Source organism: Ruditapes philippinarum, unplaced genomic scaffold, assembly GCF_026571515.1.
Source record: "Ruditapes philippinarum isolate M1 unplaced genomic scaffold, ASM2657151v2 ctg2401_1_1_1_1, whole genome shotgun sequence".
In the NCBI taxonomy this organism is placed as follows: Eukaryota; Metazoa; Mollusca; class Bivalvia; order Venerida; family Veneridae; genus Ruditapes; species Ruditapes philippinarum.
In genome coordinates this window covers 3,357-30,030 of record NW_026852444.1, presented here as the reverse complement: position 1 = coordinate 30,030, position 26,674 = coordinate 3,357, and the positions used below count along the sequence as shown (strand labels likewise).

The following is a 26,674-nucleotide window of genomic DNA, read 5'->3' as shown; positions in this document are numbered from 1 at the left end:
TGTCTCAATTTGGTGATCTTTTATGTGAAATAGTTGCAAAATCCAACTTCAAATAACGAAGTTTATAATGGCCCGAACACGATTTTGCTGCAAGGTCATGCTGGACCTTCAAGGTAGCGACCCAAATGTAGCGCGCGACATGTCGTCTTAATATGGTTATCATTTCTGTGAAATAGTTGTAAAATCCGACTTCAAATAACGAAGTTATGGACCGGACATAATTTTGCTTCAAGGTCATGCTGTGACCTTGACCTCCAACGTAGCGACTCAAATGTTGCGCTTGACACGTCGTCTTAATATGGTGATCATTTCTGTGAAATAGTTTTAAAATCCGACTTCAAATAACAAAGATATGGGCCGGACACGAATTCAGGACGTAAGTACGTACAAATGGACTGACGGACGCACGCACGGACGAACAACCCGACGACTATATGCTCCCCCGAAGTTTTTCAGGGAGCATAAAAACAACTGATTTGTTTGAACAATATGAAAAAATCATAAGAGTGTTTGGCAAGCATAGTATTGTTAATTTGATGAGTTTTATAAATTTAGAAATAAACACAAATAATAATTTTTTCTTTATTACATGCCAAAAATAACAAGAGCCCGGTTTGAGCCCGGTGATGCTCGCTCTCCGAATAGGTTTTGGACACAGGAAAGTACACCTCTTGTAGTTTCAGAGTCATGTCCCTGGAAAAAGTTGTAAGTGCAATAATTCCAAAATAAGGCAAGGCAGAGTTACTGTTCTTCGCACTGCACTTCTAATCAATGTGATCTATCAACCTACAAAGTTTCTTGTTGATACCTCTTATGGTTTCCAAGTTATGTCCCGGACAAAGTTCAAAATGTAAAAATGAACAAAGGGCAATAACTACAAAATTTGGCAAGGCGGAGTTCAAGTTCTTAAGCACTGCACATCTACCCTGTGAGACCCATCTACCTACAAAGATTCATGTTAATATCTCTTGTAGTTTTAGAATTATTCCCCGACAAGATTTTTTTAAAAGGAGAGATAATTCAAAAATTGGGCAAAACAGAGTTATGTTTTTTTTTTTTGAAATGCACTTTTACTCAATGAGATCTATCTACCTACAAAGTTTCATGTTGATATCTCTGATAATTTTATAGTAATGTCCAAGACAAAGTTCAAAAAGTAAAAATAAACAAAGGGCATTTATTCCAAAATTAGGCAAGGCAGAGTTCAAGTTCTTAAGCACTGCACATCTACCCTGTGAGACCCATCTACCTACAAAGATTCATGTTAATATCTCTTGTAGTTTTAGAATTATTCCCCGACAAGATTTTTTTAAAAGGAGAGATAATTCAAAAATTGGGCAAAACAGAGTTATGTTTTTTTTTTTTTGAAATGCACTTTTACTCAATGAGATCTATCTACCTACAAAGTTTCATGTTGATATCTCTGATAATTTTATAGTAATGTCCAAGACAAAGTTCAAAAAGTAAAAATAAACAAAGGGCATTTATTCCAAAATTAGGCAAGGCAGAGTTGTGATTCTTGTGCACTGCACATCTACACAATGAGATATATCTACCTACAAAGTTTCATGCTGATATCCCTTCTAGTTTTACAGCTATGTCCTGGAAAAGATTTTCCTAAAAGGGGAGATAATTCAAAAATGAGGCTTAACAGAGTTATGGTTCTTTTGCACTGCACTTTTACTCAATGAGATCTATCCACCTACAATGTTTCTTATAGTTTTCGAGTTATGTTCCGGACAAAGTTCAAAGTGTTAAAATTAACAAAGGGCAATAACTCCAAAATTAGGCAAAAAAGAGTTGTGGTTATTGTGCACTGCACATCTACCCATTTAGATCTATTTACCTACAAAGTTTCATGTTGATATCTCTTATACTTTTAGAGTTATGTCCCGGACAAGATTTATCTATAAGGGGAGATAATTCAAAAACGGGGCAAAATAGAGTTATGGTTCTTTGACACTGCACTTCTCCTCAATGCCCTCTACCACTGTATGAAGTTTAAACAAATTATCTCCAATGGTTTTCAAGTTAAGCTCCAGACTAGACAACGGACGGACAGACGGATGTGCGGACAAACAGACAGACGGACAAGGTGGCGACAATATGCTCTCCCTTCGAAAGCATAAAAATGGTATACAGTAAAAAAGAATCATTCTTTTAATCAACGCACATATACATGTAGTGCAATGCTAATATATAGCCTATTTTGATGTTTGAATAACACAATGATGTCATGTTACATTGTGATGACACTAGTGTAATATTCATTTTCATTTAATGGCTTTTTTATACTTCTGTGCATGAATGAAATAAAATTTTATTCTAAAATCCTCTTTAGTCATTACCTCGACCCCAGAATGCATAAAGTCGGGTTCATACAAAAACCAAGTATCTAAGATAATAGTGAACAATTGATGGCTTTAAGCAGCACACCTCCAGAAGATAACAGAAAACCTACTGTCCTCCTAATATTTCAAAATTACTAGTTGAAAGAAATCGGAGTGACACTTCAAAATGTTGATAGTTTAACATTTTTGCTCTGAATATGAACAGTTCGCTTTTCCGCCAATGAGATATACCTTCTTTTATTATACTACGGAATTCTTTCATTCGATTTTCCTAGTGCTATATGATGGTACAGGACAATATTGCGACCTGTGATCCGGAGCACATGGAATCAATATCACATAAAAAAAACAGGGAAACAAATAAATTACTTTGATTTTGATATTTTTAATAGTTTGTGATTATAAAAGTTACAATTGGTTAATCATATAATATATTATAGCATAAAATTGGCTATTTTCCCCCTTTGTGCCCATGTTATATGGGGACAAAAACCATGTGTTAACATAGTCACGCGCTCTTGTTATAGCCTGGTTTTACCTATGCGCAGGGTCCAGTAAACAAACAAAAAAATTGACGATTTGGCCTTGTTTGCCAAAGAGTCATGTGCTCTTATTATATTGAAATTATTGATTCGAGGGCCTCAATTGTATAACGGCGAGCAGCATTCAAGTAACTATTCCCGAAAAACGGCATATAGACATCGCAGCTAATCTTGGTTGTCGCCCTTTCTAAGAAATGGACAGTTGTCAATGTAAACAAATATATGTCATTCAGTTTAAGATTAACTTACAAAACAATTTAACACAAAATGAATGTGAGAAAATATTGTTTTATTGATGTTTACATTAATAAATGCTCTTTATATTTCTTTGAGAGAATAATGCTTAGTGCCTGATTTTTTTTTATAAACTTGTGTGCTTGAAAATAAAATAGATTCTGATGTTACTGATTTTTTTTCCTACCCTCAATCTGAAATAATTCTAGGAATTTCTAGGGTTATGTCTTGGGTAGAGTAATTTAATGGGTTTTTTACTTGAGTTAATAAATCTCAAATGTTAAGCTTTGTTAAATCAATTAAAAATCGAAATTTCGTACCGTTCTGAGCAATTGTATTTCCCAAGATGTTGGCCCCGGAAAAATTAATCCATTCATCAAACATGTAGAATTGGATAAATACCGTCCAAACACAACAATTTAATGTATGTGTTTTGTATTAAACCAACATCATGAATCTGTTTTAAAATTGTATGCTATAATAGCGTCAACGCAAGTTTATTTCGTGTTATAAAGTCTGCAGAGTCCTTCGGAACTGTTGGAGCCCTCGCCCTACCAGGCTGGGGTACCAACCGTTCCTCAGGACTCTGCAGAAGTTATAACACGGATAAACATGCGTAAACCCTATATTTAATGATCAACATGTCAATCAAAACTTGATCTTAATATATGATTAGGGTCTGCACATTAACAAACATTTATATATGACCCCTGGCCTACTGGATCCAGAGATTTTTCTGAACCTTTAGACTGTGACACGTGACCATGCTGAAAGATTTATTTTCTACTGCGTTAGTAACACAGTAGATTATACAACATGTACAAAGAAGAACAAGGGCAATTTTGTTGCAAAATACGCTTGTTAAAAGCTTTTGATGTATATGTGGGCCTAAAAGGTATGCATAGAAATTAGCTCTAAGTGTAATCTTGACCTTTGAACTGGATTAGCCTATGTATGAAGGAATACATTAAATGGTGGTGAACATTTCTACAAAGTATCATAACAAGAGGGTCATGGTGGCCCTAAATAGGTCACCTGAGTCAGAATACTTGTTAATTTGAGTTTTCGGTAGACACACATTAATTAGAAGATGTTTCATGCTTAACATCTAAGCTCATTGGGGTTTTCAAAAGAAGATTATTTAAGTTTCTGGATGAAATTGGCTTCTAAAGCGGATTATGGGGAGATGTGGTTTAAAGTAAAGTTTACGGACGGAGGGACGCCGGCCGGACACAGGAAGAAAAACGATCACAAAACCTCACCATGTCCCCATGTCGCTTAAACACAAAACACTGTACAGGTTATAGAGCTCCACCTTGGGTGTAATTTCAGTTCGCGGGTTTCTAATATGCACTTTTCCCCTGAGAGATATGTTATTTTTACAACAGGGCCATGATGGCCCTGAAATCACTCACCTGCATATAAAACATCTCATGAACAAGAATAATTTTGAACCGAGGACTTTATTTGAACAAGCTTGGTTAACACCCACTAATAGATGTTTCATGCCAAATATCATAGCGCTATCTTTTTGGTTTTTTTAAATGTAGATTTTTTTAAGTTTCTACTATATACATATAAGGAAATTCAATGACCCCCCGGTGCGGGGCCAATTTTGAGCCCGTAGCTTTTATTTGAGCAAACTTGATAAAACTCATTAGAAGATTTATCATGCTTAATATCTTAGTCCTAGCCCTTTTGGTTTTTTAATGACGATTTTTCAGTTTTTACTATACTTTAAAGAAAAATTAATGACCCCCCTGAGTGGTGACCAATTTTGGCCCAAGGGCTTTTATTTGAACAAACATAGTAAACACTCACTAGAAGATGTTTCATGCCAAATGTCTAAGCTTTAGTTCTTTGTGTTTTTTAAAAGAAGACTTTTAAGTTTTGTTTTTTTTAATTGGCTTAGCGGTTTATTAGGAGATTTATTTCAAGTAAAAGTTAACGGATGACGGACAGACGCACAGCATGACGCAGGACGAAAAGCCCTCACAAATGCTCACATTGTCACTTTGTGACAGGTGAGCTAAAAATCTAAGATCATTCAATCATTTATTTTTTCCCCAATTAACCATTTTATTCATACAAAATGACCAAATAATTAAAAGTGTTGCACTGCTAATTTCTCAAACCAGGATAAAAAATTTTTTTCAAACTTCAATTCTACTTTATATTTCTTTATGATCTTTTGCAGACTTTTCTATCTTAAGTGTCTTAATTGAATTATGCAAGAAATTAAAGTTTTATGTTTTGAGGTGTTTTTTACCAGGTCAGTAGATTTCCCTTAAAAACATTTCAATTTTACATTACAGAATGACTTTTATTTTTGCAAAATAATTATTAGGCGTTGAGCTAACCACAATGCAAGGGTGAATATATACTCCAAATAACTGATCTTAAAACTTATAAAAATATTTCAAGTTCACATTACCTCAGCATGACTTTCATCTTTTTTCACAGCAGCTTCAAACAACAATACAGCATTTGGTATATCCTCTTGTTTCAACTTCTCAAGACCAGCTTGGAAAGGATCTGGGTGATTTATTAATGGGTAGTTTTCTTCAAACTTGTATTCCTGTGGAGGATAACAATGAAAATTTACTATCTTTCACTGGATTAGTTTGGCATAGCTTGTCCTTATCAATAATAAGTATTGGAGATAAAAACCAGACTTCTTTCAAAATCAGTTTGTGGGGTATTTATCTATGTTGTTAACTTGTTGTGGACAGGTCTATCCATGAATATAAAATCTACCAAAATTTTATTAATGGACTTAAAGATTTATTTTTTGTATAACATCATTTGCATTTTACTTTTTTGCAAAGACAATCCACAAATTCAAAAAACAGGAAAATTTCCTTCTTTTTTTACAAAACCACGAAATTTCATGTAGAGAAAACTTAATGAATTCACAGTATTTATCTAAAATAGTAAAGAATACTGTTAGTGTAAAAGACATGTAAATTGGATGGCGGCAGATTCAAATCACTTCGAGTGCTAGACTGACTTTTTAAATACTAAGTAAACCAACTGAATGCATTAACTTATATAGCTTTGTGTCTTCAAAATCTGTCAACCATGCATTTTCCTCCCCCGACCTGAAATAAAAATACATATGTAAGTTATAATTATTTCAAATAAAAATTACATCAGATCCAAGCTTTAAGTTGTTGAAGCTTATTCTTGGTATGTTTTTCAACAATCTTGATCTAAACATTCACTTGTATTTCATAAGGAGGTAATATTGTCTGAATTTTAAGCTGCGCTGACTGAGTGATGTCAATTTTATGTCCTCTTTTTTACTACAAACTTTACAGAAATTATTAAAATGACCCCACCCTACTTTTGTGTAATCAACTTGTCCTTCTTTGAATCCAGATCAAGATCCAATGCAAGTCTGTGAGGTTTCAATATCAAAATTACTGGACAGCGTGCTGGACTATTTTGCTCTTAAATGAGTATGTGAAGTTTCAACCCATTCCCTTCAGTAGTTTTTGAGATACCAGCTTGCAAGTAAAACTTTAACAAAGTATGACGTACGAAGTATGCGGATGCCTAGGTGAGTACAATACGTCTCCCTCCCTATTCTAAGAATAGTCAAGGTAATAAAAAACTGAGTTATCAAACAGCAAAGAATGCAGTTAAGTCAAAATTCTGGCTCGGACGCATTAATCACAGACTCGCAGACTAGGTTTGATTGAGTCTGTACGTGAGAGATAATGAATAAGTGCAACATCATTCACACCCCCTAGCACCGGCTTGAGCGGTACTCAAGTCTCAACACTTAATAGTGCTGGCATCAATGATCCCGAAGGACCAGAAAATATAACAAACACTGGAGTGAAGTACGGGGCAACTTTTTACGGCTGCCACACGGCACTTGACACCTACTGTTGTGAAGTACAAAATTCTGGAAACAAAGTGATCCCTCGGAAGCATTAATCACAACAAAATAACATAAGAATTGCAGACTCAGTTTGATTGAGTCTGTACATGAGGGATAATGAAAAAGTGCAACATGCCTCACGTCCCCTAGCACCGGCTTGAGTGGTACTCAATTCTCAACACTTAATAGTACTGGCATCAATGATCACAAAGGACCAGAAAATATAACAAACACTGAAGTGAAGTACGGGGTAACTTTTTAAGACAAGCAAAATTATTGTAAATACGAATATAAACAAGAGGGCCATGATGGCCCTGAGGTCGCTCACCTGTATAAAGGCACCCGGAGCGGGGCCAGTTTAAACCCCAGGGCTTTTATTTGAACAAACTTGGTAGACACCCATTAGAAGATGTTTCACGATGTTAAATTTTTACTACTAACATATAATGAAAAACAACAATCTACCCCCCTCCTTCCGCCCCGCCCCCTTGGCAGGGCCAATTTTAACCCAAGGGCTTTAATTTGAACAAACTTGGTAGACACACATAAGAAGATGTTTCATGCTAAACATCTAAGCTCTAGCTCATTGGGTTTTTTTTAAGAAGATTTTTTAAGTTTTACTATATGCATATAGGAAAATCAAAGACCCCCTTGGGCGGGGCCAATTTTGACCCCTGGGCTTTTATTTGAACAAACTTGGTAGACACTCATTAGAAGATGTTTCATGCCAAATATCTTAGCTCTAGCTCTTTGGGTTCTTTAAAAGAAGATTTATTAAGTTTTTACTATATGCATATAGGAAAATCAAAGACCCCCTGGGGCGGGGCCAATTTTGACCCCTGGGCTTTTATTTGAACAAACTTGGTAGACACTCATTAGAAGATGTTTCATGCCAAATATCTAAGCTCTAGCTCTTGGGGTTTTTTAAGAGAGTATTTTAAGTTTTTTCTTTCGGTTGCCATGGCAACCAGAGTTCTGTATGGAATTAAATTCTTTGAACAATTTAAAGGTGACCGCCAAAGGAACATTCCTGTGAAGTTTGGATGAAATTGCCTTAGTGGTTTATGAGGAGATGTCATTTAAAGTAAAAACTTACGGATGGATGGACGACGGACGGACGAACGGACGGACGACGGACGAAAAGCGATCACAAAAGCTCACCTTGTCACTTTGTGACAGGTGAGCTTAAAACATATAATAACATAAGCTCTTATGTTGGATATTTAATCATGTAATTAGTGTTTATATTTGCTTAATTAACTCACTTTATAAGATGAACATCATACAAGAACTGTCAAGTTTGTAGTCGTTTTTGGAGATAAAAAGTGATTTGTTGGTGGCTGTTAATGGATCATGATGTTAATGATTTTCTATATAGTTCATACACAATATGTACGTAAATTCAAATCGTATTTCGACAAACACAGCTTTATATCGTTATCATGAACTATCAACAATTTACATAGGGATATCTCTACGTCACTTGCGGTTTGAGATCGGACCTGCATAACAGTTAGCATCTGTGTGATACCGGAGTTTGAAAGGGGAATACTGAGGCAATTACCAGTGATTTAATGCTTAAATTATGAAAAATAACTTACTTAAGTGTGTTCTTCACGATCAAATATGAAAATTAATATAAAATATGATGACCACTCACCTTTTATAATATTTTAGACACGCACTTTCATAGCAATAAAACCTTTTCATATACGTAGCACTTTCATATTAAATATTTCATCTTCCCTAACAAGATTCAAATTGACATTGCTAAAGTACTGAGTATATCCGTTATGCCGGAATGTTTCAATAGTGCATTTATTAGGCAATTCAAAATGTAGAATCTATGCATTTTATAGGATATACACACTGTAAAGGTCTTAACAATGTTTTTGGTTTAAGTCCCAATTTAAGCTAATCACAATCAAGGTGTATGTGTACAAACACTGACCTTTAGTAAGCTAGCTTCTTCAACTGAAATAATCTCAAGTAGGTAGGGAGGTAGATAGGTAGATAGGTAGATAGATAGATTTCAGTTATCAGTAATAACATGATAAAAACATAACCAATACATGATAAAACAATAAAAACAAATATCAATGTATAAGAAATGAATCATATCAAAAACATCATACCAAGGATAACACAAGAAAGAGAACTTAATCTCTTATTTCCATTGTGGTCCTTAGATACTGATGGTTTTTACAAAGAGAGGCATGAAAATGACTTATCACAGTTTTAAATTGAAGAAAGACAATAGTATACATAAAATGACCAAATTAAAATAAATAAATAAAAAATAATAAATATTAAGACTAGAGGATAGACACCCTTAAAAGAGATAACTAACCATTAAGTAAATGTTTTAACAGATAATTTAAAATTGTACAATTTTGATTCCATCCTAATAGAAGAGGGTAGTTTATTCCACAATAAACATCCATTGTAAGCAAAAGACTTTGATCCGAAATCTTTGACCTTAGGTAGCATATAACAACCACTTTCACTTGACCTGGTCCTGTAAGTATGAACAGAATCTAATGGAATAAAGTTTTCTCCCATATAATCAGGGGCAAGTCCATGTTTTATTTTAAAAGCATTACAACAACTCTTTTCTGGACAGGTAGCCAATTTAAAATTATCAATATGTGACCTATAACCAAGATTTAGAACAAATCTTATTAATTTATTTTGTGTGACTTGGAGTTTATCCTTCCAGTATTAAGTAACCCCGGGAAACCAGAAACAACATGCATAATCAAAATGACATTATATGAGGGTCATAACCAGAAGTTTTTTAGAGTGAAATGTGAGATAATCACGTTTACTATACAGAAACTTTAATCTTGCATTGGCATTTTAAATAATAGAACTTGCCATTGCTTCACCGGAGAAAGACTGATCAAGTGTTGCACCTAGATATTTGACATTAGAAGTTGACTGTATATCAGTCCCTTTACAACTGACATGAAGAGATAAACCTGTTTTTAACATTATGTTAAAATAATAATAATACAATAATATTGTCTCTGTTTTGCCTAAGTGAAGGGAAATTTTATTGTCAATTAAACATTGCCTGACAGAATGTAGTTCATCTGTCAGTTTTTTTTCAAAAGGTGACCCATTTTTACCTGCAACAAGAATAACAGAATCATCTGCATAAAGAAGAAGTTTATTTTTAACAACAGCCTGCATATCATTTACATCAATTAAAAATAAAACGGTCCCAAAAATAGACCCTTTGGGAACCCCAAATAACCCTTTAGGGAAAAAACCAATTAACAACCTTTCCTTTCAACAATATACCTAAACCTTTTTAAAACATCATTCCAAGACCAAGGGTTTCAAATTTTCTTAAAAGGTTTGGGGTCAACTGATAAAATGTTTTTTGAAGACCATTAAAATCACCACAAATTTATTTTATCCATATTACCAAAGAAACAAAAGATTTAAAAAAATTCCGGGGAAAAACCACCTCATACCTTTTGAAATTTATAAAAAAGTCCTTCTTAAATAGAAAAATCTGATCATAAAAAACCCCTTTAAAAATTTTTTTGAAACAATTTTTAATATGGAAAACGGGCCCTGTATTTGCCAACTTCTTTTTTATCATTTTTTTGAAAAGAGAAAAAACTTTTCCCCTTTAAAATCACTGTCTATGCCCTTTGGTAATCAATGAAATTTAATAATGTGTGTTAAGGAAAGGCAATAATATATGCGCTATCTCTTACAAAACGTGAAGAAATACCATCCAGACCAGTGGATTTGTTTGAACCTAGTTTATTCAAATATTTTATTACACTCTTTTCAGACATCAATGAAAAAAAAATTAGTATATATAATTCTTTTTGAAAAATAAAAAGAACATACAAACTTTTTACCAAAAATGTCATAGTTGGGAGCAATGAGGAACCAGCAATTTCCAGTCGAAACCCTCCACATTTGGTCGAAACCCTCCAAAAAGATAATAATACTTTGAGGCCATTGTAGTAAAACTGTTATATCTTTGTGGTATAAAATGTCCAGCACCCTTTATCTCCCTCATTTCCTGTAGTAATTAAACTGCCCATGTAGAATGTCTGAGGTGCCGAAAGAAAATTTTGAGATTTGTGAGAGGCCTTGAAATGACCCCACCCTCGATCAAAAAGGGTAACATGAAACCCAACGTTAAAAAGCCTTTACTTTCTTAACCCTTTGAGAATTCAGCATTTTTGAAATAAAATTTTATGGAAAAAATAACGCAAAAAAAGTTTTTTTTAAATTTGAGATGTTCCCCTCCCAGGGAAATATGAAATTAAACTGAGTTTTTGTTACAAAGCAATGGCAGTCAAATTTTTGAAAATTTGATTAGTAGGGGCTTTTTTAATTTTTTTTTTAAAAATTTAATTGTAGGGGGAGATTTTCAATAAATAGCCTTTTTTCACAAAATCTTATAAATAAGGGTTTAAAGCAGAACGCCTTAAATAAAACAAAAAATGAAATTTTTTAAAGAAAATTTTAAAAATGTATTGAAAAGAAAAAATTTTGTGAAGAAAAAAAGAAATAATTACACATTGCAAACAGCATTTTGCATCAACATAAATTTCCGAAAAGAGATCAAATTATGCAAAGTTAACCCTTACTTCATAAATCTCACAGAAGAAATATGGTGTATACATATATATCAACAACATAAGACATGTGTATATTTTTCTTATCCATTTATTTTCCGTTTTTTGTATTTTGATACAAAATATAATATGAACAATTTATCAAATAAATTATCATGAAATAAAGAAATCTAAAATCCATCAACAAATAATAAAATATCTAATATAATAAATGCATAAAAACACATACTGATTCGTCTTTCGTCAAAAAGTGCTTTTAAAAGTTTGAATTCTTTAACAAAATCCTATAATCTTAATAAATAATCTTTGGTAAAAAGAAGCTCAACTGAGGCTTTTTTTGTAACAAAGAAATAAAACACCTAAAACATGAAAAGAATTTTAAAGGTTAAATAACCTTTGTTTAAATATTGTTTTTTTGTCATTTAATTTTTGAGTATATTTCTTTATCATCTTTTTCAATTATTTCCATTTTAAGTTCTCCAGTTGATTATGTATGATTTTCAAATTTTAAGTTTTTAGCTTTGTTGAGCTTATTTTAAAAAGATAATGCAGAATCTCTCCAATTTTCATAATATCAAAGGAGACGACTCATAAGCAAAGCATGTACAATCAGGAATGTAAAAACTGAAGGAAAATAGGTACACGTCTTGTTCCAAATTTGCATAATCATGATTTATTTCACGAATTATATTGTTAAAAAGACAGTACTAAACTAAACTAATCTGAGAGAGAGAGTATTTACAGAGATACACAATCATGCCTTGTCCAAAAGAAATAAAAAATCCAAAATAATCCCCTATATTGTATTATTTTAACAGAAAAAATGACAAATCTTCAACAGCAAATGAGCTTGAATAACAAAATTCGTCGGCATGGTACAAACATTATGTGACTCTTTATGTCATATGAGTTAAAATCGCACGACAAAATTCTAAAGCCCTTAAATGTCAAAAAGTTTCTTTTTCACCCTTTATGACACAGAACTTCTAAATGCATGTACAAAACCAAAATAATGTGTAGACTGAAGCTATTAAACAAAATCATTTAAAATTAACATAATTATAACCAGGTGAACAAAACCAATGCCACAAAATTGTATGAGCAAATCTGACAGTAGAAATGAAAACCAATTCTTTCTGAATTCAAAATTCATACACACACACATACACACAACAAAAAAAGTTTTTTTCTGCAGATGAACCTTTTTGACTCTATTTAAAATGCTGGTTGCCATGACAACAGACCTACATGTATGTCCTTAGACCTCATATAAGTATAGAGGAATGGTGCGCCAGTATAAATGTGCACTAGAACCAACCACTATATTGTTTGGTTTAAAGAATTTTAGTATGCAATAATGATCTCCCTTTGAATTAAAAACAGACTTTTCTAGATTAAAAGCATGACAATTTAATTGGTATGCGCTAAGTTATAAACAAGGTGTCCTGTGAGTTTGAAGGTGTACATTGTAAAAAAATAATCTTTTATGATTTTGTGTAGTTTTCAATGCTTCCAAGACATTACAACTTTCCAGAATGTTACTCCTTTTCAATAATGTATATGGGTTAAGTTAGTTTCCATAAAAAAGTTTATAGTACAATGCTCTTTAATTTGGCAAGAATATAAAAACCTGCAAAAATTATCTGATTACAAAAAAAAAATATTTCCATTTTAAAGGGGACTTACTTCTCACTTAAGGATTGATCATTAACAAATAAAATCACAGGGATAATTAAAACAAACAAAAATATACACAACTATTTCAATTTTAACTGACAAGTAAAATCTAAATCTATGAAAGATTTTAAAGGGAGTTCAATTTAACCACATTAACCAAAAATTTTAATTATTGTCAAAAAAAACCCAAACTAATTACTAAGTTAACAAGTGAAGTAATGTAAACACTGTATGTATGTATACTTATGCCACATGCCTCCAGATGTGTCAAGTAAATCAAACTTGATAAAAATGTACTTAAATTATAAGAAAAGTAAAAAGATTCAAGATATAATTCACATGTTATAGGTGATTAGTAATTGACATGTTATACTTATAAACAATGAGTCGCTGATTTTGCAATAATTATCACAATATTTCTACTGCATGACCTTTAACTTTATTTTGGTAATTTACGTAAATTGTTAGACCTTGCCTTTTTTAATGTGCAAATTATTTTCTTAGTTCACTTCAGGATATTTTACTTTTAAATACATTTTCAAAATTTTCATGAAAATTAGTATGAACCTAGAGGCATGCTGCTTTAAATATACCATTTTTCTGGCGCTTTTTTACAAAAATTTATCAAATACTTCCACAATTTTCATTTGAAAAGTGATGCTAAAATTGATATTAAAATGAGTTACATGATTTAAATATAAAATTTACTTTAAACACTCTAACTACATAACAAAACTGGAGAAAAGTAGAAAAATCTAAATTTAAAATATGGCACCTTGACCTTTAACTTATTGACCTGCAACTCTCCCAAATTGTCAAGTCAACATTAACTTACCTACATACTAAATATCTAAGATAAGTCAGGTCTCAAGGTGAAGGGATGGATGTGGAAAAGTATAAAAATGTAATTAAAGCTTCAGAGAATCTGACACTGATGCCATTCAATTAGGTGACATAGTTCCATCTAATGTAGGTAAGTAACAAACTTTTGTAAAGCTACCAGTCAAAATATATATACATTATAACAGTTAACTAAAACAGTAGTTTGTGACAGAGATAGACAAAAATAGCCAATTAACATCAATCAAAATACACATTTACATCTTCCTAAATCAATGAATTATTTCAAAATACATTAACAAACAAAACAATCAATCATAATGATTATTAATTGTTAATCAAATATCAATTTAAGGACACCTGGCAGGCAATCTATATTCTCTTCAGAACAATTATTATCAGTAGTCACACATTTGTTAACATTCTCTACAGATTTACCTCCCTTTACCATAACAATATCACATGGTTTTGCATAATCACTTCTCGATTGAGAATAAACTCCCGACTTGTTACCATCTAGCTTTGTCGGAACATTTAAAGCAGTCTCATCAAAAATAATCTCTTGTGGTTTAGATACTGTTGCATATTTCTCTTCACTTTTCTTGTTATCAGAGCTCTTTCTTCCATTTTCAACATTTCCAACAGTTAAATCAGTATCTAAATCACTACTTATCTGAGCATTTTCATCATTCTGTAAATTAGAACTACTTTTATCTGTACAGAAATCTCTTCCCCTGATGATTGTATAGATTTCCGTTCCGCTGTGACGTGAGTTTATATCACCGTGTACATCACAACCAAACTGTCGTGCCTGTGATAAATTTGAGCCATTTAAATTTTTATCCACTGAAACATCAATACACTTTCCATCATTTGAACTCCATCAAGAGTTTGAATTTAATCCGAACTCGTTATTAAGTCCGTCAACGTCTTTATTATCACAGTATTGGTAGAGTTCCGGCCGTCCCATGAGAGAGATGGCCATACGTAACGTGCTCCAGATGTTCTGTGACATCACAGACTGCGGGTCCTTCATTCCGTGGCTCTGTTTCTGCATACTTAACGCAGCTAGAAAATGTTCCACCGCCTCCCTGATAAATAATGGAACTAACTTTATATTTCATTTTAATAATATACATTTTATATCATAGTTAAATTAAAGGAGGCATATGTATTTGAAATTAACCAAAAATAAAATATATATATGACAGCCATTGATAAAGTAACTCTGAGTCAAACCTATGTTTCATATTTTTATTTTATATATAGAATGCTTGTTAAATTTTTGGATGCATGGACAGGTTTTCGAAATAAACCAGATATAAACTTCATGTATATAAATGTCAGCCATTGATAGCGTAACTTTGAGTTATTACTAAATTTTACATCTTTATTTTATATATACAATGTATATTTGATGTTCTTGTTCAATTTTGGGACATATACAAGTACATATATTTAGGATAAACCAAAATGAATTAATATCAAATCTTTCATGATCATATTTTCATGTCTAAATTATTTAACTTGTGTATGTTTTGTGCGGTATAGCTGACAATAACTAACCTGTGAGCCCCTAGATTTATGCATGCTATACCAAGGTTATATCGTGATCGTATAAAGCCGGGAGATAAATGCAATGCATTATGGTACGCGTCTACAGCCTCCTCGCTACGACTACCATTGGCTAATGTTGCACCAAGTTTGTTCCATAGCAACGCATCCTTGAAAGGACATACATAAAATATAAAATAAAATTTACCACAGCTATCATATGATTAACATACCAAAACTTTACATACTGATAAGACCATTTTTCATATAGGGACATTTTCAAAATATGTATTAATTGAAGAGCCAACAGTACTATCTATGGGCTACTTTGGTCCCTAAGGTAAAATATATTACCCAAACAAGTAAAGGGATACTTATTTACACTCTAGACCGATAAGAAAACAATACCAAAATTACCAGTAGGTTTCTTTTCTGTTAACAAGTTACAGGGTGTTTATGATAGAAAAAACTATAACATTAACTTTAGACTATTTCTAATTTTCTGCTTTTCTAACAATTAACCTTGTGTCTTTGATCAGAACAATTATAGCATTCCCCTTTAACAACCATCACTTACCACAGCTATTAAAGTTTATTGCTATTTAAAATTCCGAAATTTCTTGTTTACACAGTTAAGTCGCGCTAGTGTCATCTAATATTTATAGCCCATAATTATCATTATCAAAATATGGTACTTATAGTACATTTGAGGTAAAGTGTATTAAGCTATACTATATATCTGTTACAAAAAATTGTGTTTGAATTTTTTAAAGTGAACTTCCAAAATGCCTGTATGAAATAATAATGGAAGTTCTATATTATAATTCTTTTGAAAATCGACAATCAAATTATAGAAACAATAAAATTTGACAGTTAATAAATTTTATGAAAATATTTCATAAGATATAGCTTTGTACCCTTAAAAAAGTACACTGCTTAATCAATAACTTAACTTGTCAAATGTTACAAATACCTTTGGCCTGACTTGTAACGCAGCTGAGAAACAATCTACCGCTTTATCGTATTCTCCGCTCAAGTTGAACAAAACTCCGAGACCACTCTGTACGTCCGCATCTATCTCACCCTGAGACACTGTACGTGCTGCGTTAATGTAAAGATCCTGTATCTGCTTATGTTCATGACTGTAACAAAAAATGACATCACTATCTTACTTAAACTTATCCAAAAGTAACAGGACAACTTGTTATATATTAAGCTGATTAGGCCACTATCTTAATCAAACTTATTCAAATGTAACAAGACTACTTGTTATATATTAAGCTGATTAGGCCACTATCTTAATCAAACTTATTCAAATGTAACAAGACTACTTATTATATATTAAGCTGATTAGGCCACTACCTTACTCAAACTTATTCAAATGTAACAAGACTACTTGTTATATATTAAGCTGATTAGGCCACTACCTTACTCAAACTTATTCAAATGTAACAAGACTACTTGTTATATATTAAGCTGATTAGGCCACTACCTTACTCAAACTTATTCAAATGTAACAAGACTACTTGTTATATATTAAGCTGATTAGGCCACTATCTTACTCAAACTTATCCAAATGTAACAAGACTACTTGTTATATATTAAGCTGATTAGGCCACTATCTTACTCAAACTTATCCAAACGTAACAAGACTACTTGTTATATATTAAGCGGATTAGACCACTACCTTACTCAAACTTATCCAAATGTAACAGGACAACTTGTTATATATTAAGCTGATTAGGCCACTACCTTACTCAAACTTATTCAAATGTAACAAGAGCCATGTCAACATGGCCATCCCCCGCCGAATGTGTTTGCTCATAGGAAGAATGTATATGTAGTAGAGCAGAATAACTCCATTTTAAGGTCTTTTGGTAATGAAAACTGATGGCTATAGTGATTACAGATTTGAAACCTATGTGAATACTGATGGCTGAAAATAACAAAGGGCAATTACTGAAAAATAATGCAGGGTAGGTTATCATTCTTGTGTGCTGCATCCCTCCTCAGTAAAATCTATCCACCTATGAAGTTTCAAGTTGATACCTCAAATACTTTTTGAGATAAGCTCCGAACAAAATATTATGAAAAAGAACAAAGAGGAATAACTCAAAAATTGTATAGGGAAGAGTTATCATTCTTGTGCACAGCATTCCTCCTCAATAATATCTATCCACCTATGACATTTCATGTTGACATCTCAAACACTTTTGAGTTATGCTCCACTCGGGTGAAAAATTAGGTATGAAAAATAACAAAGGGCAATAACTCAAAAATTATGAAAGATAGAGTTATAATTCTTGTGCACTGCACACCTCCTGAGTGAGATCTATGCAACTATGAAGTTTCATTTTGATATCTCAAAGGCTTTTTGAGTTATGCTCTGGACAAAAATTAATTTTGAAAAATAACAAAGGGCAATAACTAAAAAATTATGCAGGGTAGAGTTATTATTCTTGTGCACTGCACTCCTCCTCAATGAGATCCATCCAGCTATGAAGTTTCAAGTTGATACCTCAAATACTTTTTGAGATAAGCTCAGGACAAAATAGCATGAAAAAGAACAAAGAGGAATAACTCAAAAATTGTATAGGGAAGAGTTATCATTCTTGCGCACAGCATTCCTCCTCAATAAGATCTATCCACCTATGACATTTCATGTTGATATCTCAAACACTTTTTGAGTTATGCTCCACTCAGGTGAAAAATTGAGGTCTATCCACCTATGAAGTTTCAAGTTGATAACTCAAATACATTTAGAGATATGCTCCGGACAAAAATTTCGGACGGAAGGACGGACGGCCGGAAGAACGGAAGGTCGGACGGACGGAGACTATTACTATATCCCCCGCCCCCTTTTCGGCGGGGGATAACAAGACTACTTGTTATATATTAACCCATTACGTTATATACACGCCTTTTAACGCCTTTTTCACCCCCCCCCCTTTTTGTTGTCTCAAATGGTAAAAAAATGCCTTATTTAGGCCCCCAACACTTGTTTTTGTATGAGAAATGTTGTTAAAAAATGTGACCTCTTTTTCGGCGCGGTCCCCCAAGCAAAAGATACATCAGGGGGTTGCCAGAAGGGGGATGTGCCCCCTTCTGTTTGGGGGGTTTGAAGGGGGGCTGAGTCCCCCTCATCGCCAAGAAAATTTTGGACTTGTGAGAGGCTATAAATGACCCCACATTGATCATAAGGTAACGTGTAACCAACGCTGAAAAGCATTTGACTCTATCTCAATCCATTGAGAAGTTGCAGCACTTTGAAATCAATTTTGATGGAAAAAATCAACGCAAAATAGTGATTTTTGGCAATTTTGAGATGTCCCCTCGTTGCCATGGTAACAGAAAATTTAAGCCTGAGCATGTTGTTGCAAGGGCAATGGTCCAGTCAACATTTGTGCCAAGTTTGATTATTCTTACCATTACTTATGTAAGAGAAAAATGGTATCATTTAAATTTGCCGGTCTAACAACTCAGCTAACTGGCTGGTAACTAACTTTCTCCCTTTGATTATTGAATAGCTCTATAAAGTGAGATATATTTTTTACATCTTTTAATAAGCAGCCTCAGTAAGTTAGAACAGGCCTCCACTAAACAAACCTAGACAACATTTCCATTTGAGAGATAGATATTGGGATAGTAAAGTTAAAAAAAGAACAGTATCATACCTGGAAACATAAGATGATACTCTAGGTTGAGCATCTACTGGTTCGGGTACCAGGTGTGCATATTTTGGGTTGTTTTTCAACCAGAGTTTGAGCGTATGACAGGCATGTGAAGCCAGTGACTCGTTCGTATAACTGACCGCCAGTGACATCAACGCTACCAGGTTACCTGGTTCGAGTTCTAAACATCTGAAATAGTATATAGAAATAGAGAAATGATCTAAATTCATTGTTTGATTATCTTAGAACTGACAGACAACAGTCATAATTTTGATTATTTGGTTTAAACATATTTCATCACTTTCAAGTCCCCTTCCTGGAACCAACCAGTACTGATGTTATATTAACCCTCTATTAATAACTGATAGTCTGGTAAACTGCAGACATATACCTATAAGAAAGACATCTTTAATGTCTAGATGGAGAATTATCTTTCCATTACTGATAAAGAATTTAACATACAATAAACATACTTATTTAGTGCAGAAATGGCGGCTGGTTCTTGTTCATTTTCAGCTTGTGTTGTACCCAGATATTGCCATGCCTAGAATATACAATTATACATAGTGTAAATTATCATACAGCTTGTGTTGTACCCAGATACTACCATGCCTAGAATATACAATTATACATAGTGTAAATTATCAGTATCACAATAAATTACTCTGTTTTATTAATTTATTTGTGATTTATACTTTCTCAAAATTGCCCCAGTTGTGTATTAGTTCATGTACAGAATTATTAAAAACCTTGTTACATTTTTCTGTGACAAAAAAGCCGGCGTGGCCAAGTGGTTAACGCATCAGACTCTAGTCATCTTATTATCGCTAGCCGCTGTTACGGGCGATATCAAAAAGTTCATATTTGTTCTGAAATAATGCACATTTAAAAACATAACTGTGTTTTGTCAAAGTTGTGTACTCCTCCTGGGACAGATTGTTATCTAATTTGTAAAAAAATGGCAACTTTTTGTATTGGAAACTGCTAGAAAACCAGTACATTTTCAATAGATAAAATAAAAATACTTATATATTTTAACATGCATAATTTCTAAAATCTGAATTTAAAGATGTGATTTTGTACTCTTTCCTATATTTGTATATAAGTCTTCCTTTGATAATGAAGTCTAATTAGAACTTTCAATGGACAAGTCCTCACATAAGTCATGATAAAATAAACTCATAGCCAGTCAAAGCTAATTAATTGAATTCTGACAAATAAATAATTTTGATATTGCAACAGCTCATTTTTGAATGTGTCCTAAATACAACAACAAAGGACTAATATATATACATGTAAATGTACACCACTTGCTTTGCGAGTGAAGATAAAGTTAATTATTTTCTATCAGTTAGATATTTTCTTCGGCGTTATATTGATTTAAATAGCATAATGTTAAACCAGCCGTATTTTAACATTTTATATACCATATAAATATTGAAGGATAATCTTTCACCAGATTAAGTTACACTTTGTGCAAAGAGGTATAAAGGCACCTTTGATAAGTTAAACCTAAAGTAGGTCAAATCATTTAGACATTATTGAGCAATAGGAGAGGATTTAAATCAATGAAAAAAAATAATATGGAGAAATTGATATTTTTCCAGGAGTTCAATGTAGAACATTCTTAAGGCTTTCAGTTTTCTTAATTATAGAGTACATCAATGTTTAAATTTAAAATAACTGTGAAAGCAATAGGGACAATTTTATCGATTTTACAATGTAAATAGTTCAATTAACAAACGTAGTCAAGGAAAAAGACAAAATGGCTACAGGTGGATAAATTGATACGGATATTCTTTCGGATGAAATATTTGACGTATTATGTTCAATTTGTAGAAATGAAGGCAGGAACACTGAAGGTGATAAATACTGTGTAGATTGTCACGATTATTTCTGTGTTAGTTGTGTCAAAGTTCACAGTAAAGTGCCTTTATGTGCTGGTCACAACGTATTGGATAAATCTCAATTTAAGTCAGGAACCAGTAAAGCTATGCCGCGGGCACCAACAGAGAGATGTGACAGACACAGTCATAAACACATTGATATGTACTGTCAGAACCATGATAATGTTGGCTGTTCTACATGTATGGCAGTTGATCACAGGTAAACTATAGTATTTAAACAAAGATATTTTTTAAGTAAGTATATGGAATGTTTAGTATATAGGCATTTACATAATATTCTTAGACTATTTTTAATATATAACACTAAATAAAATATCATCTCCTCCGTCACCTCATAGCCTCATAAACTGTTTGAATTTATTTTTCAGATTATGTAAGGATACATTCTACATACCAGAATTTATCCAAAACAATACTTACCAAGTTGAATCGAGAGACATTCAAACAAAACTCAAGGAAATAGCCAAGACCCTTGAAAACCAAGCAAATAGATTTAAACAGGATAAACAAAGACTGTTAAAGAGGAGAGCAGAAATACTTGCTGATATTAGAAAATTCCGTCAAGAAATCAATGACCAACTTGACAAGCTGGAGAAAAGTTCTATTGATGAGATAGAAAGTCAAGTCAAATGTCTTGAAGACAAAATCGAGGACGGTTTAAAACAGCTACAAGCAAATAAGTCCAGGATTAGATCAGCTAATGATAAGTTAGCATCTACAAACACAAGTCATTCTGAAGTGTTTGTTTATGTTAAGATTGGAGAAGATGCTGCAAATGTTGCCAATAAATATATGGGACATGCCAAAATAAAAAGTACAGTAGAAGACATACAGTTTCAACCTGACAGAACAATTCTTACACAGATAGAACAAAAGAAGACCCTAGGCATATTATCAGAGAAACCTACAAAGACTGCTGACAATTTATTTCAGATTAAAGGAAACCAAACATATAATGTAAAAGTTAAGTCGGATAATGCCAGTTGTTACATCCGGAGTGCCTGCTGTATGGAAAATGGCACAATAATTCTTGCTGATTACGACAACATGAAGCTTAAACGGTTACACAGTTATAACTATACTGTCACAGACTACTGTGATCTACCTGGAAAGCCATGGCAAGTGTGTATGATCAATAACACACAAGTAGCAGTAACTATTCCATCAAAAAAGGAAGTTCATTTCATTTCTCTAGAAAGAAAAATGAAAACAACAAACAAGATTAACACTGATTTTAAATGTTATGGCCTTGCATTTGCAAACAATAATTTATATATCTCAGATGGTAACACATCAGTATATATGTATACATTGTCTGGTAGGAAACTTCATCAGTTCAGTAAGGATCAATCAGGACATAAGTTGTTCTCTAACATATGCAGCTTAGCTGTCAGTAAGGATGCTACTATGATTTATGTTGCTGACTACTTTAATGGACTGATAGTACTGGACAACAATGGTCAGGTTATTACATCATTTAATGATAAACAATTAAAGGGGGCTAACTATTGTTATCTCACTGAAGCAGGTAGTGTGCTGGTATCTGGATATTTGTCCAATAATGTTTTACAGTTTACATGTGATGGTGAGCTGATAGGAGAAGTTATAAAAGCTGATAGTGAAAAAGAGGAAATAAGATCAGTCTGTTGTAATCAACAAATGACAAAGATGTGTATAAGTAGATATACAGATGACAACATTGAAGTGTTTGACATCTAATCATTAAAACAAATGATTCACAAAAGAAAAATATACATGTTTTTAAATAGATGCCTTTCTCACAAAATGTTTGCAAAGTGTGTAACATGTTTTATTCATTATAGGTGATAATTTCTTTTGAAATTCCCATTTTTGAATGCATCTGGTTTAACTGTTATTTGTTATATTACAAAAAAAAAACTACATAACTGTTGGAAAAATAAGAAAAAGTTCAGATGATGATAGTGTTGTTTAGCTTAACGAGTTCTATAAATTTAGATAGAATGAAGAAATAAACACAAAATGATAAATTTTTATTTATTACATGCCAAAAATAAAAATGGTATACAGTAAAAAGGAATCATTCTTTTCATTGATGCACATATACATATAGTGCAATGCTAATATTTAACCTATTTTGATGTTTGAATAACACAATGATGTTATGTTACATTGTGATGACACTAGTGTAATATTCATTTTCATTTAATGGCTTTTTTATACTTCTGTGCATGAATGAAATAAAATTCTATTTAAAATCCTCTTTAGTCATTACCTCAACCCCATAATGCATTAAGTTGGGTAAATCATGCAAAAACCAAATATCTAAGATAATAGTAAATAAATGATGGCTTTAAAGCAGCATGCCTCCAGAAGATGACAGAAAAACTACTGTCTTACAATTAATTCAAAATACCTAGTTGAAACAAATTGCAGTGACACTTCAAAATGTTCATAGTTTAACCTTTTTGCTCTGAAAACTAACAGTTCGCTTTTCCCCCAATGGGATATACCTTCTTTTATTATAGTATGGAGTTCTTTCATTCATTTTCCTAGTGCTATGTGATGGTACAGGACAATATTGCCACCTGTGATCAGGAACACATGGAATCAAGATCGTATCAAACATAGAGGGAAACGAATAAATTATTTTGGTTTTGCTATTTGTAATAGTTTGTGATTCTAAAAGTTATACTTGATTAATCATATAATATATCTAATAACCAATATAACAATTAAAACTTTAGCTTTAAATATGATTACGGTTTACACATACATTAACCCTTTACCACATATATACGTGAAACAACGCACTTTCGCCCCCCCGCCCCACCCCCTTCTTTTAGGCATCAAATAGTGAAAAAATGTCCTATTTGGGCCCCAAACACATGTTTTCGCTTAAGAAATGTTGCTAAAAAAAGTTTTCCCTTCTGTTTGGGGGGTTTGAAGGGGGCGGTAGTCCCCCTCATCACCAAGAAAATTTTGAACTTGTGAGAGGCTAAAAATGACCCCAGGTCGATCATAACGTAACATGTAACCAACGCCGAAAAGCCTTTGACTATCTCAATCCTTTGAGAAGTTGCAGCACTTTGAAATCAATTTTGATGGAAAAAATGAAAGCAAATAGTGATTTTTGGCAATTTTGAGACGTCCCCTCCTTGCTATGGTAACAGGAAATTTAAGACTGAGCATGTCATTACAAAGGCAATGGTCCAGTCAACATTTGTGCCAAGTTTGATTATTATTGAAACATTTTTCATAGTTTCATAGCAGTTTGAACTTGTAACAGGAGGCTTTTCAATGAAAAAGGCCATTTTTCACAATATGCTGATGAGGGAAAGGGTTAACAAACATTTATTTATGACCCTCCAGGGATTTTTCTGAACCTTTGGACTGTGACACGTGACCATGCTGAATGATTTATTTTCTACTGTGTTAGTAACGCAGTAGATTAATTAAAGAAGAACTAGGTCAATATTGTTGTAAAAGATACCTGTCAAAAGCTTTTGATGGACATGTGGGCCTAAAAGATAAGCATAGCAATTAGCTCTAAGTGTAATCTTGACCTTTGAACTGGATTATGTATGAAGCAAAACATTTAATGGTGGTGAACATTGCTACAAAATATCATAACAAGAGGGCTATTATGGCCCTAAATAGGTCACCTGGGTCAGAATACTTGTTCATTTGGGTTTTCAGTAGACACACATTAGAAGATGTTTCATGCTTAACATGTAATATCATTGGGTTTTTAAAAGAAGATTATTTAAGTTTCTGGATGAAACTGGCTTAGCAGATTATGAGGAGATGTGGTTTAAAGTTAAATTTTGTGCACAGAGGGACGCCGGCCGGACACAGGAAGAAAAGCGATCACAAAAGCTCACCATGTCACTTTGTGACAGGTCAGCTAAAACACAATACATGTTTGTACCGGTAATAGAGCTCCACCTTGGGTGAAATTTTAGTTCTCGGGTTTCTAACATGCACTTTTACCCTGAGAGAAATGTTATTTTTACAACAGGGCCATGATGGCCCTGAAATCACTCACCTGAATATAAAACATCTCCATGAACAAGAATAATTTTGACCCGAGGAATTTATTTGAACAAGCTTGGTTAACACCCACTAATAGATGTTTCATGCCAAATATCAAAGCGCTATCTTTTTGGGTCTTTTAAAAGTAGATTTTTTAAGTTTTAACTATATACATATAAGGAAAATCAATGACCCCCCCCCCCAGTCCCGGTGCAGGGCCAATTTTGAGCCCAGAGCTTTTATTTGAACAAACTTGGTAGACACTCACTAGAAGATGTTTTATGCTTAATATCTTAGTCCTAGCCCTTTTGGATTTTAATGACGATTTTTTCAGTTTTTACTACATGTTTACACTTTTAAGGAAAATTAATGACCCCCTGAGTGGTGACCAATTTTGGCCCAAGGGCTTTTATTTGAACAAGCATGGTAGACACTCACTAGAAGATGTTTCATGCCAAATGTCTAAGCTTTAGCTCTTTGTGTTTTTTTAAAGAAGACTTTTAAGTTTTTTACTTAAAATTGGCTTAGTGGTAAAAGTTAATAGATGACGGACAGACGCACAGCCGGACGCAGGACGAAAAGCTCTCACAAAAACTCACCTTGTCACTTTGTGACAGGTGAGATAAAAATTCACTCATTTCTTTTTTCCCCAATTAACCACTTTATTCATGCAAAATAACTAAATAATGAAAAGTGTTGCACTGCTTTTTTCTCAAACCAGGATAAAAAATTATTTCAAACTTCAATTCTACTTTATATTTCTTTATGATCTTTTGCAGACTTTTCTATTTTAAGTGTCTTAATTGATTTATGCAAGAATTTCAATTTTTTTTAAGGTGTTTTTTACCAGGTCAGTTGAGCTCCCTTAAAAATATTTCAATTTTACATTACAGAATGACTTTCATTTTATACAAAATAATGATCAGGTAAATGCAGGGTGAATATATACTCGAAATAATTGATCGTGAAACTCATAAAAAAATTCAAGTTTACATTACCTCAGCATGACTTTCATCTTTTTTCACAGCAGCTTCAAACAATAATACAGCATTTGGTATATCTCCTTGTTTCAACTTCTCTAGACCAGCTTGGAAAGGATCTGGGTGATTTATTAATGGGTTGTCTTCTTCAAACTTGTATTCCTGTGGATCAAGCCAATACTAATTTTATACAGGATTAACACAGATTGCCTTTCTGAATAATAAATATTGGAGATAAAATACCATATTTATTGCAAAATCATATTATTTGTGGGGCACTAATTTTTGTGGGTTTTTTTTTGTGTCAATCCATGAGTTACATATCGTACAAAATTTTATGTTATAGGCTATAAGATTTATTGTTTGTGTTACATTATTTGCATATTGCTTTTTTGCAAAGACAAT

General features: G+C 32.9%; 2 protein-coding genes across 2 annotated transcripts in view; one reads left to right on the top strand and one right to left on the bottom strand.

Annotated features, from left to right (window-relative positions):
- Nucleotides 1-26,431, bottom strand: part of LOC132760461 (peroxisomal targeting signal 1 receptor-like) — a gene marked incomplete at its 5' end in the record, with an annotated part of 39,451 nt that extends 13,020 nt beyond the window's left edge. The window contains one exon of the mRNA XM_060752436.1: nucleotides 26,288-26,431. Coding sequence (XP_060608419.1) covers nucleotides 26,288-26,431 — 144 coding nt within the window. The remainder of the gene's footprint in view (nucleotides 1-26,287) is intronic.
- On the top strand, nucleotides 20,859-23,494 carry LOC132760470 (uncharacterized). Its single transcript, XM_060752447.1, has 2 exons — nucleotides 20,859-21,474; nucleotides 21,644-23,494. The coding sequence occupies exons 1-2, from the start codon at nucleotides 21,362-21,364 to the stop codon at nucleotides 22,992-22,994; spliced, it is 1,464 nt and encodes a 487-aa protein (XP_060608430.1). The 5' UTR covers nucleotides 20,859-21,361; the 3' UTR covers nucleotides 22,995-23,494.
- Nucleotides 26,432-26,674: the final 243 nt, after the last annotated feature.

Bases quoted from the DNA above. Each gene is read 5' to 3' on its own strand.
- LOC132760470 (XM_060752447.1), top strand. From the start codon at position 21,362: ATGCCGCGGGCACCAACAGAGAGATGTGACAGACACAGTCATAAACAC. The intron at 21,475-21,643 runs GTAAACTATAGT...TTTATTTTTCAG, and splicing joins TGTATGGCAGTTGATCACAG to ATTATGTAAGGATACATTCT.